General features: G+C 40.7%; 1 protein-coding gene across 7 annotated transcripts in view; it reads left to right on the forward strand.

The window, feature by feature from the left end:
* The window catches only part of Lrrc9 (leucine rich repeat containing 9), an 81014-nt gene that overhangs the window by 25516 nt on the left and 42973 nt on the right, over positions 1-12525 (forward strand). For 3 of the 7 annotated variants that reach the window (XM_059279124.1, XM_059279123.1, XM_059279118.1), the window contains exons 11-15: positions 211-387; positions 699-831; positions 6871-7003; positions 9396-9518; positions 10511-10626. In XM_059279124.1, the coding sequence (XP_059135107.1) occupies positions 211-387; positions 699-831; positions 6871-7003; positions 9396-9518; positions 10511-10626 (682 nt within the window). The remainder of the gene's footprint in view (positions 1-210; positions 388-698; positions 832-6870; positions 7004-9395; positions 9519-10510; positions 10627-12525) is intronic. The other 4 variants (XM_059279125.1, XM_059279121.1, XM_059279120.1 and 1 more) reach the window with 3 other exon arrangements.

Below are 12525 nucleotides of genomic sequence, written 5' to 3' on the forward strand. Positions count from 1 at the left end.
TAAAAGAAACATCTTACTGTGCTTCAAGTTTTAGCACATTTTATTGGTTAAATATGCCAATTGGAACAAAAATATAGTTATTATGATCTGATGAAGTATGTTTAGCAAAATAATCACAAAAATAGGAACTGTAGCTCTTATTACATGTTCTCTGTGTCCTTCAGCGTCTTCTGTTGTGTGTATGTGTGTGTGTTTTGTATCCCCGCATAGGTTTAATTCCTGCTATGAACTAATTCTCTCACGTTTCTGTACCTGGGACTTCAGAGCATATGGTATCACAGGAGTGAAAGTCAACCGCGTCATTAAAGTTAACAACCGAATGCTGAGACTGAAATTTGAAGAGAAATTCCAAAAGTGTTTGGATCATGAAGATATGCATGATTTGGAGTAAGAATCGTTTCTGTAACCAGTGGCTGTAAAGAGCCTGCCTTTGATCTGTTTTGTTTGGGGGGGAGGTGGGAGAATATGAATAGCCTGTTTTAAAAGTTAACCGTATGAAAATCACACCCTGCTAGTAAATTGTTCTGGTCCTGCATCTTCCACGGCTGAGACAGCTTCCTGATTTGTCCATACTGGGCCTGTTTTTTGAGAGTAGGGTAGGAGCACTGGAGGTTTAAATGACTGGACTACCATTGCACACAGGAGCCTCACCATGGGTGCACAGTTAACTTACCTCCTCCTGTCTCCATTGTTCTGAGGAGCTATCGGAAGATGCTGGAGTGTCTGTTTTATGTTTTTGATCCTGAAGTGACGGTGAAGAAGAAGCACCTGCTGCAAATCCTTGAAAAGGGATTCCAGGAGAGTGAGACAAGCAAGGTAGTATCCGTCACTGTGAGTAATCCTCTTGCTAGAGCCCATGGTCTGCCACCGGTCCAGCGTGTCTCCCCATCCCTGCGTCCCTGGTGATAACACGCTTCTGCTCCTGTTTCCCTGGAAGCTTGGTGACATGGTAGACAGGCACAGAGGAGGACAGCACAGGAAGTCCACCATGGCTTGTTTGCCTGACTTGACTTCATTCTTCTTGGAGTCTTACTTTTACCGGTGACTTTGAAATCTCCTTATTTAACTGGCTCTAAAACTATTGGGACCCTCTAGTACCACTGTCAACTCTCCGTGTTGAGAACATCCCGTTAGCTGACTTTGACTGGGCTTTTTAATTGTCACCTAGGTTTCTTTTCTCCTTTTCCTGCCTCTGCTTCTTTCCTTTCTACTTTTCTGTCCTCACTGCTGACACTACTTCATCGCTGGGCCCCTGAGCTCCAACACACCCATCCCACTTCCCTGCACTGCCCCGATGAGGTGGCTGTAGCCCACTGCTACAGAGCACTGCTTCCAACCCACCTCACACCGTGGCCCACATAAGTGAGGACACTGCTAGGTTTGAAACCCGACGTCACTCCTCTCCCAACGTATCATGTCACCTGCCTCTGCCTACTTCTTTTTTCACTGTGTAGCCACAGATGACTTAGAACTCCTGATCTTCCCGTCTTCACTTCCCAAGCGCTGGAGTGAAAGGCATGCACCATCACACCTAGTCTATACAGTGCTGGGGACCAAAAGTAGAGCTTTGTGTGTACCAGGCCCACTCTACCAACGGAGCTGCACGCCTATCTCCTGTGCCTGTTTCTGTCTATCCTGTAAATGAAAATGATAGTGGTATGTATTTTGCAAAATTGTTAATAGGACTTAAAGAGTATGTTGAAATGCTCTTGGGTATTTATATACCAAAGTTCATGCATCATTATTAAACATTCAAAGAGTAGAAACAACCCAAATGCACATCAATCAATAGGTGAGAGATTAGATAAAAACTGCCATTAATTTACAGAAGATTATAAATAGAGATATAAAGAGATGAGATTCTGCAATATGAATCCATACAACACAGGAGAACTTTGAAATCACCATGTTAAGTGAAATAAGCCAAGGGAAAAATATTATTTAAGTACTACACCACACAAAGGCAGAGATAAAATAAAGAACAGATATCACCAGGTCCTGGGGTAGATGAGGGACAAGACTTACTGTTTATTATGTACAGAGTTTCAGGTCAAGTTAAGGAATGAGTTTTGGCCATGGATGGGGACGATGGTGTCACAGTAATGTAAATAACCAATGACACTGTATTCTGTGCTTAAGAAACAGTTAAAATGGTCAGTTTTATCTTGTGTGTATTTTACCATAATAAAAAAGAATGACCAAAAAATGTATTCTGGAATTGGGAAGACAGTTCAACTGGTAAAGTCTTTGCTTTGCAAGGTTCTGAATTCCATCTGCTGCACCTGAGTAAACCTTGGGCATGGTGGTAAATGCCTGTCAACCCAGCTCTGGGGGACAGGAGAGTTCTAGGAGCTTGCTGGCTTCCAGTCTAGCCAAGGGCAAGTAAGACAGACCCTGTCTCAAAAAATAATGTCAAAAGTGATAGGGGACACCTCTAGTGTCTGCCTATGTCCTCCACATACAGAACACACACACACACACACACACACACACACACACACACACACACACACACACACACACGGGGGTTGGAGAGAACTCTGGGGAATGGATCGGAGGGAGTAGGAGCAGATGGCAGGCCACTGACTTAGAGAGCTACTGTGACAACCCAGGCCACAGGAGGAAGTGATTCTGGCAGGTTAGTGAGTGTCCTCGTGGTGACTTCTTGAAAGGAAATAAGAAGGAAGTGGGGAATTTAAGGTTTTAGAAGGCAGAGTGAATGCTCACATTCACTTCAGAGAACTCTGAGTTATCATGGGCACAGAAGGTGGGGTGAGGATGCTCACACCCTCCATGTGCTCACTGCCCTCTAGACACTGTGCTGAGTGGTTAATCCCCTGCCTCTCCTGAGAGACAAACTGTCTCCTTTAATTCTCCCGATAGCTGTCTGTGCTGCTCTGCTAACTGGGGCAATCCCCATCTTCCTATGAATACTGAGCAGTGGAAGCGAGGCTAGTCTAAACCCATGTGCCGAAAGTTTAAACACCAGCTTTCCTGATGTGAAAAAATGGCTCTCATTTCTTGGGTTGATTATGTGTTGAAATGACAGTATTTTGGATATACTCAATCAACAAACTGGGTTATTAAGGTTTACATGAAAAGTCCTTGGATTACTGCTTAGAACATAGATAGTTTCTGATATTTTACCATTATGATCTGGACCATAAGACACATCAGTTCCTCCCTCTGGCTCCTTTTTCAAGCTCTCCTTTGGTATCCATGATTGTGCTGGCTAGTTTTATGTCAACTTGACACAAGCTAGAGTCAGCTGAAAGGTAGGAACCTCAGTTAAGAAAATACTGCCATAAGATGGGGCTGTAGGCAAGCCTATAGGGCGTTTTCTTAATTAGTGATTGATGGAGGAGGGTCCAGCCCATTGTGAGTAGTGCCATCCCTGGGCTGGTGGTCCTGGATTCTATTAGAAAGTAGACTAAGAAAAGCCATGGGGAACAAACCAGTAAGCAGCACCCCTCTGTGGCCTCTGCATGAGCTCCTATTCTAGGTTCCTGTCCGTGCTTGAGTTCCTGTCCTGACTTCCTTCGGTGATGAAAAGTGATATGGAGTGGAAGTGGAACAAAACCCTTTCCTCCCCAACTTGATTTTGGTTATGGTGTTTCATCACAGCAATAGTAACTAAGACACTCATACTACACTATTTCTGTCCTTCTAACTTAAGTGTGTGTATGTACACCATATGCATTCAGGTGCCCTTGGGGGTTGAAGTTACAGGCAGTTTTGAGCTGCCATGTGGGTGTTAGGAATCGAACCCAGGTTCTCCAGAAGAGTGGCGATTGCTCTTAACCACTGAGCCATCTCTCCAGACTTATCCTTCTCACACTTGGTTGTTCCGCCATCATTTTCCTTTTGTTCCTTGCCTCTACACATGGGAATACTATGAGGTTAAAGTTTACAGTCTTCTCTCTCCAAATACCATCAGTTACTCACCTTGAGAAGATCAGAGGAATGAGAGCACTGTCATTGTGAAGCACCCAGAAGACCAGATGAGCTAAATGTGTATACCACAATGGCACCCAGTGAATAGAGATAAGCACTTGGGTTATGCATCAGGAGACAGACTCTGATAAGTAGTTTGGACAAGAAGCATGTCTTGGGTTGCTTGTGTTTTATACACCAGAGGGCTGGAGCAGAGAAGAAGAACCTGGCTTCAGTCTATGTTCCTGTTACCAGATACAGCAGGTGGCCAGATGAAGTGTGGGCTGTACTTGAGAGTCTCCTAACTCAGCACCAATTTTCTCTCTGGTAAAATAATGAATCCTCATTTCCTGGGCCAAACTTTCTCATCCTTCAAGACTCAGCTAAGGGTGTTCTCTCTGTAGCTTTCCCTGATTCTTAAACAGTTGGAGCACTCTTTCCTAATTTGCAAGTTAAATTTTTTAAGCCAATTAAAATGAAGAACTAGACAAAAAAAAAGAACAACCAGGCCTCTCATTCCAGCTGCCTGCAAGTCTGAGACAGGAGGATTGCAATTTCAAGAGCTGCCTAGGTTTCAGAGCAAGTCCAAGGCCACTCTGGACAACTACCTTGTCTCAAAATAAAAAATAAACGGAATCCTGGGATTACAGTTCCGTGGTAGAGCATTTACCTAGCTAGGGTTGGGAGACAAATAGGTTCGGTCCCAAGTAAGTGGGGGAGAGATGGCAAACTGTACACAACCCAACAAATCCTTGAACTTCAAATGTAGATTTACATACGCTTGTCAGCTTAAATCTTCAACAGTGAAATCGGCCCTCTTAGACGTCTTGGCCTTGGCCGTAACCACATCTCATTCTACTTTGGATGGTCCTTAGGTTCTTAAACATCATCTTCAGCCCAAAAGCCACCTAGCTTGTAGGAGCCTTCTTGGCTCCCACCAACTTAGGCTTGGCTTTGCCCAAACATTTTTGGAAGCGGTTTTAAACAACTAACCTTGACCGAATTTCTGTTGTGTGGTATTTTGTTTGTGTTGTGACAAATAAAGCACTTGGGAGGCTCACACCTTTGACCCCAGAACTTGGGAGGCTCATGCCTTTGATCCCAGCCCTTGGAAGGCTCATGCCTTTGATCCCAGCACTTGGAAGGCTCACACCTTTAATCCCAGCACAATCAGGAGGTGGAGACAGGAATATAAGGCAGGTGGAGATAGGATTTCCCCCGATTCAGTCTGAGAATTCATAGAGATAAGAAGTCTCTAGTGGCTGTTACTCTGCTTCTCTGATCTCCAGGCAAGCTTTATTTGTCAGAACACAAACAAAAATCATACAACAAAATTCACTCAATTTTCCACTTAGTTTTCAAAGAAACAAATTTCCTGCTTTTTATTTCATTGCTTTCTGTGTTGTGCATGGTTTCTAGAATAAGTACAACTGCTTGACAAGTTTAAGAATAAAATTGATTGGCTCTTGGTCCACATGCAGCAGCTGGATAGGATGAAGTTCCTCCCTGCTTTTAAAGGGAGCATCTTATCTTTGAACCGCCCTTGTGCTGCAGATTAAAGAGCAGGAATGGAAAACTCTGGCTAGCCCTCCAAATTGCTAAGCACTGAGTTCTTTGAGTAGCAATCACTTGTTATTCCAGAACTTTCAATGTGCTGCAATGCCATCATTTGTAAACCTTTCTCTACTAGTGCGTAAGGGCAAGGACTATGTTTATGGACCAAATTCTTAGTAAAAATGTACTGAATGAGTGGACATGGTCATAACTCCTATGTATGTATGTACCTTAGTACATTTTCTGCTCTTAAATAATTTTCCTTTAAATTTCTCTTTGGATTCCCTCCTGTCTTAAAGCCCAAGCCACTGGTCCACTATTGCTTTCTACTCATTTAAGAAGGGTGCCTTGTCTGATGTATCTTGAGATGTCTTATACTTTTAGTTCCTGTTCATGGTTCCTGTCTTCTCTCTGTCCCCTGAGAGGCAAGGTTAGAGTGAAGCTTCCCAATGCTATGCACTGAGACTGTAACTAAGCGGTGATGTTCATTGCAGGGTGAGAAGATCATTTGCTCAAGTGTGGAATTTGTAGTCCCAGGAATGACGCTTTAAGTGTTTGGTTTTTTTAAAGAACTTCTTTAAGTAGCTTTGGGTTTCAATTAGAAAAAAAGAAAAAAGAAACCTCTGTGCATGTGGGGTGTGGGTGTGTGTGTATGTGGGTGTGTGTGTGTGGGTGTGACATTTCAGAAAAGACATAACTCTAAATAATTTTGGCTGTTACTCGAAAACTAATGATAAATTTAAAACTCTGAGGTTGTGACAAGGACAAGTAGATCTGAGTTCAAGTCATGACTTTGCCAACTTCTACACCCATCTTTGGATACTCATATAATCACTTATCGCTCTAATTTTCTTACTCAGAACAGTGATCTATTTGCTCTTTAGAGTGGTCTGTAATTATTCCTGATACAATTTGGAAGAAGTGAAGTTTGTCACACAAAAGCTGATGTTTGTGCACAATTAGAAACGTTTTGTTTCTGGAAAATCTTGTAGACTGTATGGTATACACGGAGATGAACGGGATCCTTCACTGATGTGGTACCTCACCTCCATGGGGCCTTCTTTCTGGAGTTAACAAGAGTTTTCCACAAGTCCGTGTTGAAAGCTGTTGAGCCCTGCACCACATGGTACTGTGGCTGCTCTTGACTCTGGCTGGCTTCCTGGGAGCAAATTTTGCTCCTTATCACTTCTTTATAGACCTATTTGCATGTGAATTTTGAATATTTAAATGGCTTTGCATAATGAAGCTGCACCTGGAGGTTATCTATTTCTCTGCAGATTGCTTTGGCTGACGCAGAAACAAAATGAGAGCCATCTGCATTGAAGTAGGGATGTTGTCAGTTTTGTGAAAAAAGAAGTCCTCAGATTTGTTTTCCCCTTACAGCCCCCTCTCAGAAACGAAGCCGTCACCCTTGTGAACAGCCTCAGTATGTGTGAGTGCCCCCGAATTGAGTTCCTCCAGCAGAAGTGTAAGGAGGAGATGAGAAGTCTGGCAGACTGCGACCTCTTCAGACACGGTAATACAGACAGTGCTTCTGAAGTCGCTAGACTGCTTCCTCAGTCTCTTCCGAGTTGTCTTCATTCTCGGTTTTATCCAAGAAGATTCTGTCCAAATTGTTTTACGTCATCCTCACAATATAGTGTCATGTTTCTATTGTGTTATCTGCACTGTCAGCTAACACTCAGTCTTTATTGTGTATCAGCGTTAGGAAGAAGAGTCTTTGTTACTCAGATATTTCATCCAACTTACACATGCTTTTCAGAGTCTGCATTTGTTCTTGTTATGTTGCATCACAAGAATGAACCCAGAGGTCTGTACGTATATTTCTTTACACACACTACCTTCACAAGAAAGAGCAAAGAACCGTCTTGTGTGTGAAATAATCAGATAAAGTAGTGAGGGAGGTTGGACTCCACTGATCTGAGTCATCACTCTAAGGTGGTAAGAACACCTGATTGACTTGCGGCAGGAGACAGGCTGGGAGGCATGTGGATTAGACATTGTTCTCTAGAAGGCAAGCTGCATGCTAATGTATTCAGTCACTAAATACTATCCTTGCACTTAGATAAACGTCAGCATTGTCGGGGTGTTCAGTATAGCATGGGTCAGTTGAAGAAAGAAGTCACTCCAAGATGAAATCTTAAGGCCTATGTGGCAGGAAGGTCCAGCCTTTCTAATGGACTGAACCCTGAACAGCCATACAAAGGTGTATTTATTGATTATTACACAAAGTTGTTTTTTTTGGGTAAAGCATTTCCCATAGCAAGATCCCTAATCTAATCTAGATGTCTCACTAAAGGAAAGCATCACATTTCCTCATGATTTTAGTTCTTTATTATGTATCATTTGCAATACACAATAATCCAAGAGCCTCAGGTGTGGCAGGGTGTCTTGTGACCAAAGCCATACAAAGGCTGCAACGCCCCTTCAGTAAAACAATTCTACAAATCACGGAAAACAGTTACTGTTTTCTACAAAGATTCTTGACTGGTTACCACACTGATCCTTCAAGATCAAAGTACTTCTAGAAAACAATTGTTCACTCTAATGTCTATCCCAGATACAGCGACTCTGCTAAATTCCAACAGCACAGGGTAAGAACAAGAACCAACTTGCAAGCCGCCTCTGGAAGGTTTTATTTCCAGGTTGGGAGAAAAGGCCAGCTTATCAAGCCTTCTCTTGCCCCGCCTTCCACCGTTTACCCTTAGTTCCATATGAACTAATTGAGTGCTACTGTATGTTAGGCACTGTTTGGTTTATCTAAACCAGTTGCTATGTCGTGCCTCCAAATACCAATAATCATGTAATCAAATACAAAGTTACAGTTACTATAATAAGTATAAATATAAAATATTGATACATACAATAAAGAGAATAAATAATCAGGCTAGGGATTAAGGGCACCTTTTTTTTTTTTTAAATCTCTTAATCACCAAACTGACTGAGAATTGGATAGGCAACACTGTGGTTTGTGCTCAGTCAGGACACCTGCTGTGGTTGGAGCTGTGGCATGGTAGTAGAATGCCTGCCTGGCCTGGCATGCCTCAAGCCTTAGGGTTAAGCCCTGGCAGCACTCATGTACTTACTGAGTCTTTGAGACTGGCCTTCCAGGATCAGCCCACAGTTCCTCAGGGATGCTTCCTGGCCAACTGTAAACTGTGCCTGATTTCCCCTTCCTTCATGTAGTTAAATAGCCTCAGAAACTCCAGCTGATTGCAAAATCAAGAACTCTTTCCTTGAAAAACTCTGACACTTTTAAACCATTCTTTTCCATTCCCATTATTAGAAAAACCTCATATTTACTATTTACTTAATCCTCCCAAAATGTGTTTTCTAAAGCAGGTTCTCCTGATTTACATTTTGTATTTTATGTATGGTGAAAATAAAAAAAAAATAGGACTAGAGAGATGGCTTAGTGGGTAAGAGCACTGGCTGCTCTTCCAGAGGACCAGAGCTCAGTTCCAGCATCCACATTGGGTGGTTCAGAACCACCTTGTATAACTCCAGTTGCAGGGAATCCAACACTCTCTTCTGGAACAGACACTATACTCATGTACACAACCCACACTCAGACACATACATATACACATAAATAAGGATAATAAATAAAATTGTAAGAGTCCTGTTTCTGCCTTCTAAGTGCCAGGATTATAAGTGTGAACCACCGTGCCCGACACTTAAAGCTGAGTTCACTGTAGCTCCTTTCGTGACCAGTTCATTCCTTTAACAGATATGTCTTAGCTCCTACTTGGAATCAAGTTCTGTGCTGTGTACTATATAGTAGCAAGCAAGAGAGCCATGACCTCTGCCTTTACAGGACGTTATGTCATGCTTGAGGTTAGTAAAGATTACACTGGAGATGGCTTAAGGTCATATTTGCTCAATTAAGTCTCCTTTTTCACATTTAGGCACCATCCTCATTTCGAAGGTTTTCCTTGGCCAGAGTGTTCAGGCTCGTGAACAGGAGCCCATCAGTAAAGCCAACTATCCCACGGTTAACTCGGTGTTCATGCCGCAGAGACATTTGCTAGGTATGGTGCCAAAAAGAAAAATGTGTGGTTTCATACCTCTCAGTACAAAGCATCTCTACTTAATACAATAGTTTATAACATAGCTAGTGATCTAACCTCTATGTAACAAGACCTATAAACTTTTCTACAAAAACCTACTTCTGAATACTAATGATTTTTCTGTTACATCAATGAGGTGTGTGTGTGTGTATGTGTGTGTGTGATTTATTTCACCAATTTTAATTATTTTTACACACCTACACTCAACTCTCAGTATCTGAGGAATTAGTTCTAGAGTTTGCCCGTGCACACACACACACACACACACACACACACACACACACACACACACCACCTATAGATACCAAACTTCATGGATTCTCAAGCCCATATCAAATAGTGTAGTGTATGCATGTCACCTATACAGTCTTCCTGGGTACATTACACCAACTCAATATTGCTTTAATACCTAATACAGTACAAATGAAAGACTGCAAATCATGACTATGTTCATTGTTCCAGGAATATGACAAGAAAAAAATCTGTACGTGTTCACTACAGACAATATATATATATATATATATATATATATATATATATATATATATATATATATATATATCTGCTTAGCAGTTTTTGAATCTATGGTTGCAGAAGCCATGGAGACGGAGATTTTCATGTGTGAGTGTGTGCAAGTGTGTACACACAGGTGTATGTGTGTATTAGTTTTCAAATGATTAAAATAGGAACCTTTAATAAAGGTCTTAGAGTGCTATATTTATCAAAACTCCATGGTCCTTTATTCGTTGGTAAAATGATAAGCACAAGCATTAACCCTGCTCTGGAGAAAGGGCTGTAACGGTTCTGACATCCATGTTGGGGTACGGGAGGATTTTTATAACTGTGGGAAATTGTTGGTAAGGTCTTACTGTTACTTCTTCATCTGTCCTGGGGTAAAAAGGTTTATTGTATTTTGAATGTTTGTCTTGCTTGATTTTTTTTTTTTACTCTAGATTCTATCCTGGGACAAAGACATTGTGATTGTGGCTATCGGCAGTACAAGTGGTTTGTCTTTGACCATGACCTTGTTTTGCCAGAATACATCGTTGAATTTGAGTATCTCACAGTGGTACGCATTGTTGTCAATTTTTTCAAGCAGGGATTCCTTAACTGGGAGTTGAACAACAGAACAGTAGTGTTATGCTGAGCTTGTATTATATGTGCCTATTCATGCTTTGTGTGTGTGTGTGTGTGTGTATGTATGTGTATGTGTGTGTGTGAGAGAGAATGTACAATGGCTGTTCTGTAAAGGACTGCATTTCCAAAGCATACCGTTATGGCACCTGAATACTTTTGTTATGTGAGCATATTATAGGAGTATTATACAACTGTAATATCACTGGGAAAGATTCAAAGCCCGTGGATGCCTATAGAGTAAACATGGGAAGCTACTTCCCCCTTAACCTCCTGCACTTTCTTTACCAACGCATCCACCTAACAATTGTGTGGGTTTGTCTGCAATCCTTTTCTGTTGACATATACAACAACACACAGTCTTAGCTAGTAGAATCAAGCTCTACACCTTGCTTCTCATAGTACATTGTGAACATATGTTGTTACATAGATGTATAATTTCTTCTTCCTGTGGCTGTATACTATCCAGCAAAACTCTGATTCAAATTCTCCTGTGTTGATAACAAATATGTTGTGTGTAGTTTTAACTATTTAAAATAATATTTGAGTGGAGATTATTTATATATGTCTTTATATGACTATAGAAGTTCCTATGCAAGAGAGATCTATTGAAAAAATGGAAAGTCAGCAGATATAGATATTTAAAATTTTGACATTGCCCATTTCCTCCACGGAGGTTGGACCATTTTACTCATGTCCCCCAGAGTGTGGCAGACCCTGTTTTCTTACATCCTTGTCAGCATGGTACCCTATCAATTTTTTTTCCATTTTCTTAAGCAAAAAGCAGAATATTTCAAACATCATATGCTTAAAATTATTCACAATATAGCAAGCCATCTGCTAAATTCTTGGGTCACTTCTGTGAGACTTGTTTTCATACTGATTTTTACAGTTATATCTTGTAGATATTAATACTTTATAGTGCCAATATTTTCTGTTGTCTTTTAATTTTACTTGTAACAAAAGGCTAACATTTTAATTTCTAATTTGTGAATTTCTCAAATTTCAGTTCTCTTAATCTTCCCCTGTGTGGATTCTTAATTTTTTGTATTTTTTTTCAAAGATTTTATAACAAATATCCTGTCTTTCCTCAGTGCTTATTTAGCTTATTTTAAAACTTTCAGCTTTTCAAATATTACCTTGAAATTACATTACATTGTGTGATTTGAAGGATTAATCCATTTGTTTTCTTAAATATTAATGGATACTGTCTACTCATTGTCTTTTTTGCTATGTTTTGAAATATTCTCTCTCATTATAACTATTTTAAAATTTAAGGAATTCATGTTCAGTCTCTGTTCTGTTCCATTGATTGACTGTCTACCTTTAGACATTTATTTTGGTTAAATATAACCTTGATAATGTGTTTTAATATAGGATAGGATAAATTTTCTTGCCCCATCTTTTAAGAACTTTTCTTACCTATTCTTGAATATTTTGTTTCCTAAGAAAAATTAGAATCAGCTCAGTAGTTTCTACTAAAAACACCTTTTTAAAAAATTCTTGACCATTTTTCCCAAACTCTAAATCAGTTTATCAGTTCTATTTTAAGATTTGATTGAAACTGTATTGAGTCTGAAACTTCATTTAGGATGAATTGGTTGTGTGTGTGTGTGTGTGTGTGTGTGTGTGTGTGTGTGTGTTATTTGTGTGTTTGTGTGTGTTGGTTGTGTGATAGATTTGTGTGTAGTGTGTGCACATGAGTGTGTGTGCATATGGAGGCCAGCACAGGACATCCTCAGGTGTTTTCTTCTATTAAGTCCACCTTGTTACTTTGAGACAGGATCTATGACTGACAGAAGCTCACTCAGCACTTGGGCTAGATGGGCTAGCT

Source organism: Peromyscus eremicus, chromosome 14 (assembly GCF_949786415.1).
Source record: "Peromyscus eremicus chromosome 14, PerEre_H2_v1, whole genome shotgun sequence".
NCBI lineage: Eukaryota > Metazoa > Chordata > Mammalia > Rodentia > Cricetidae > Peromyscus > Peromyscus eremicus.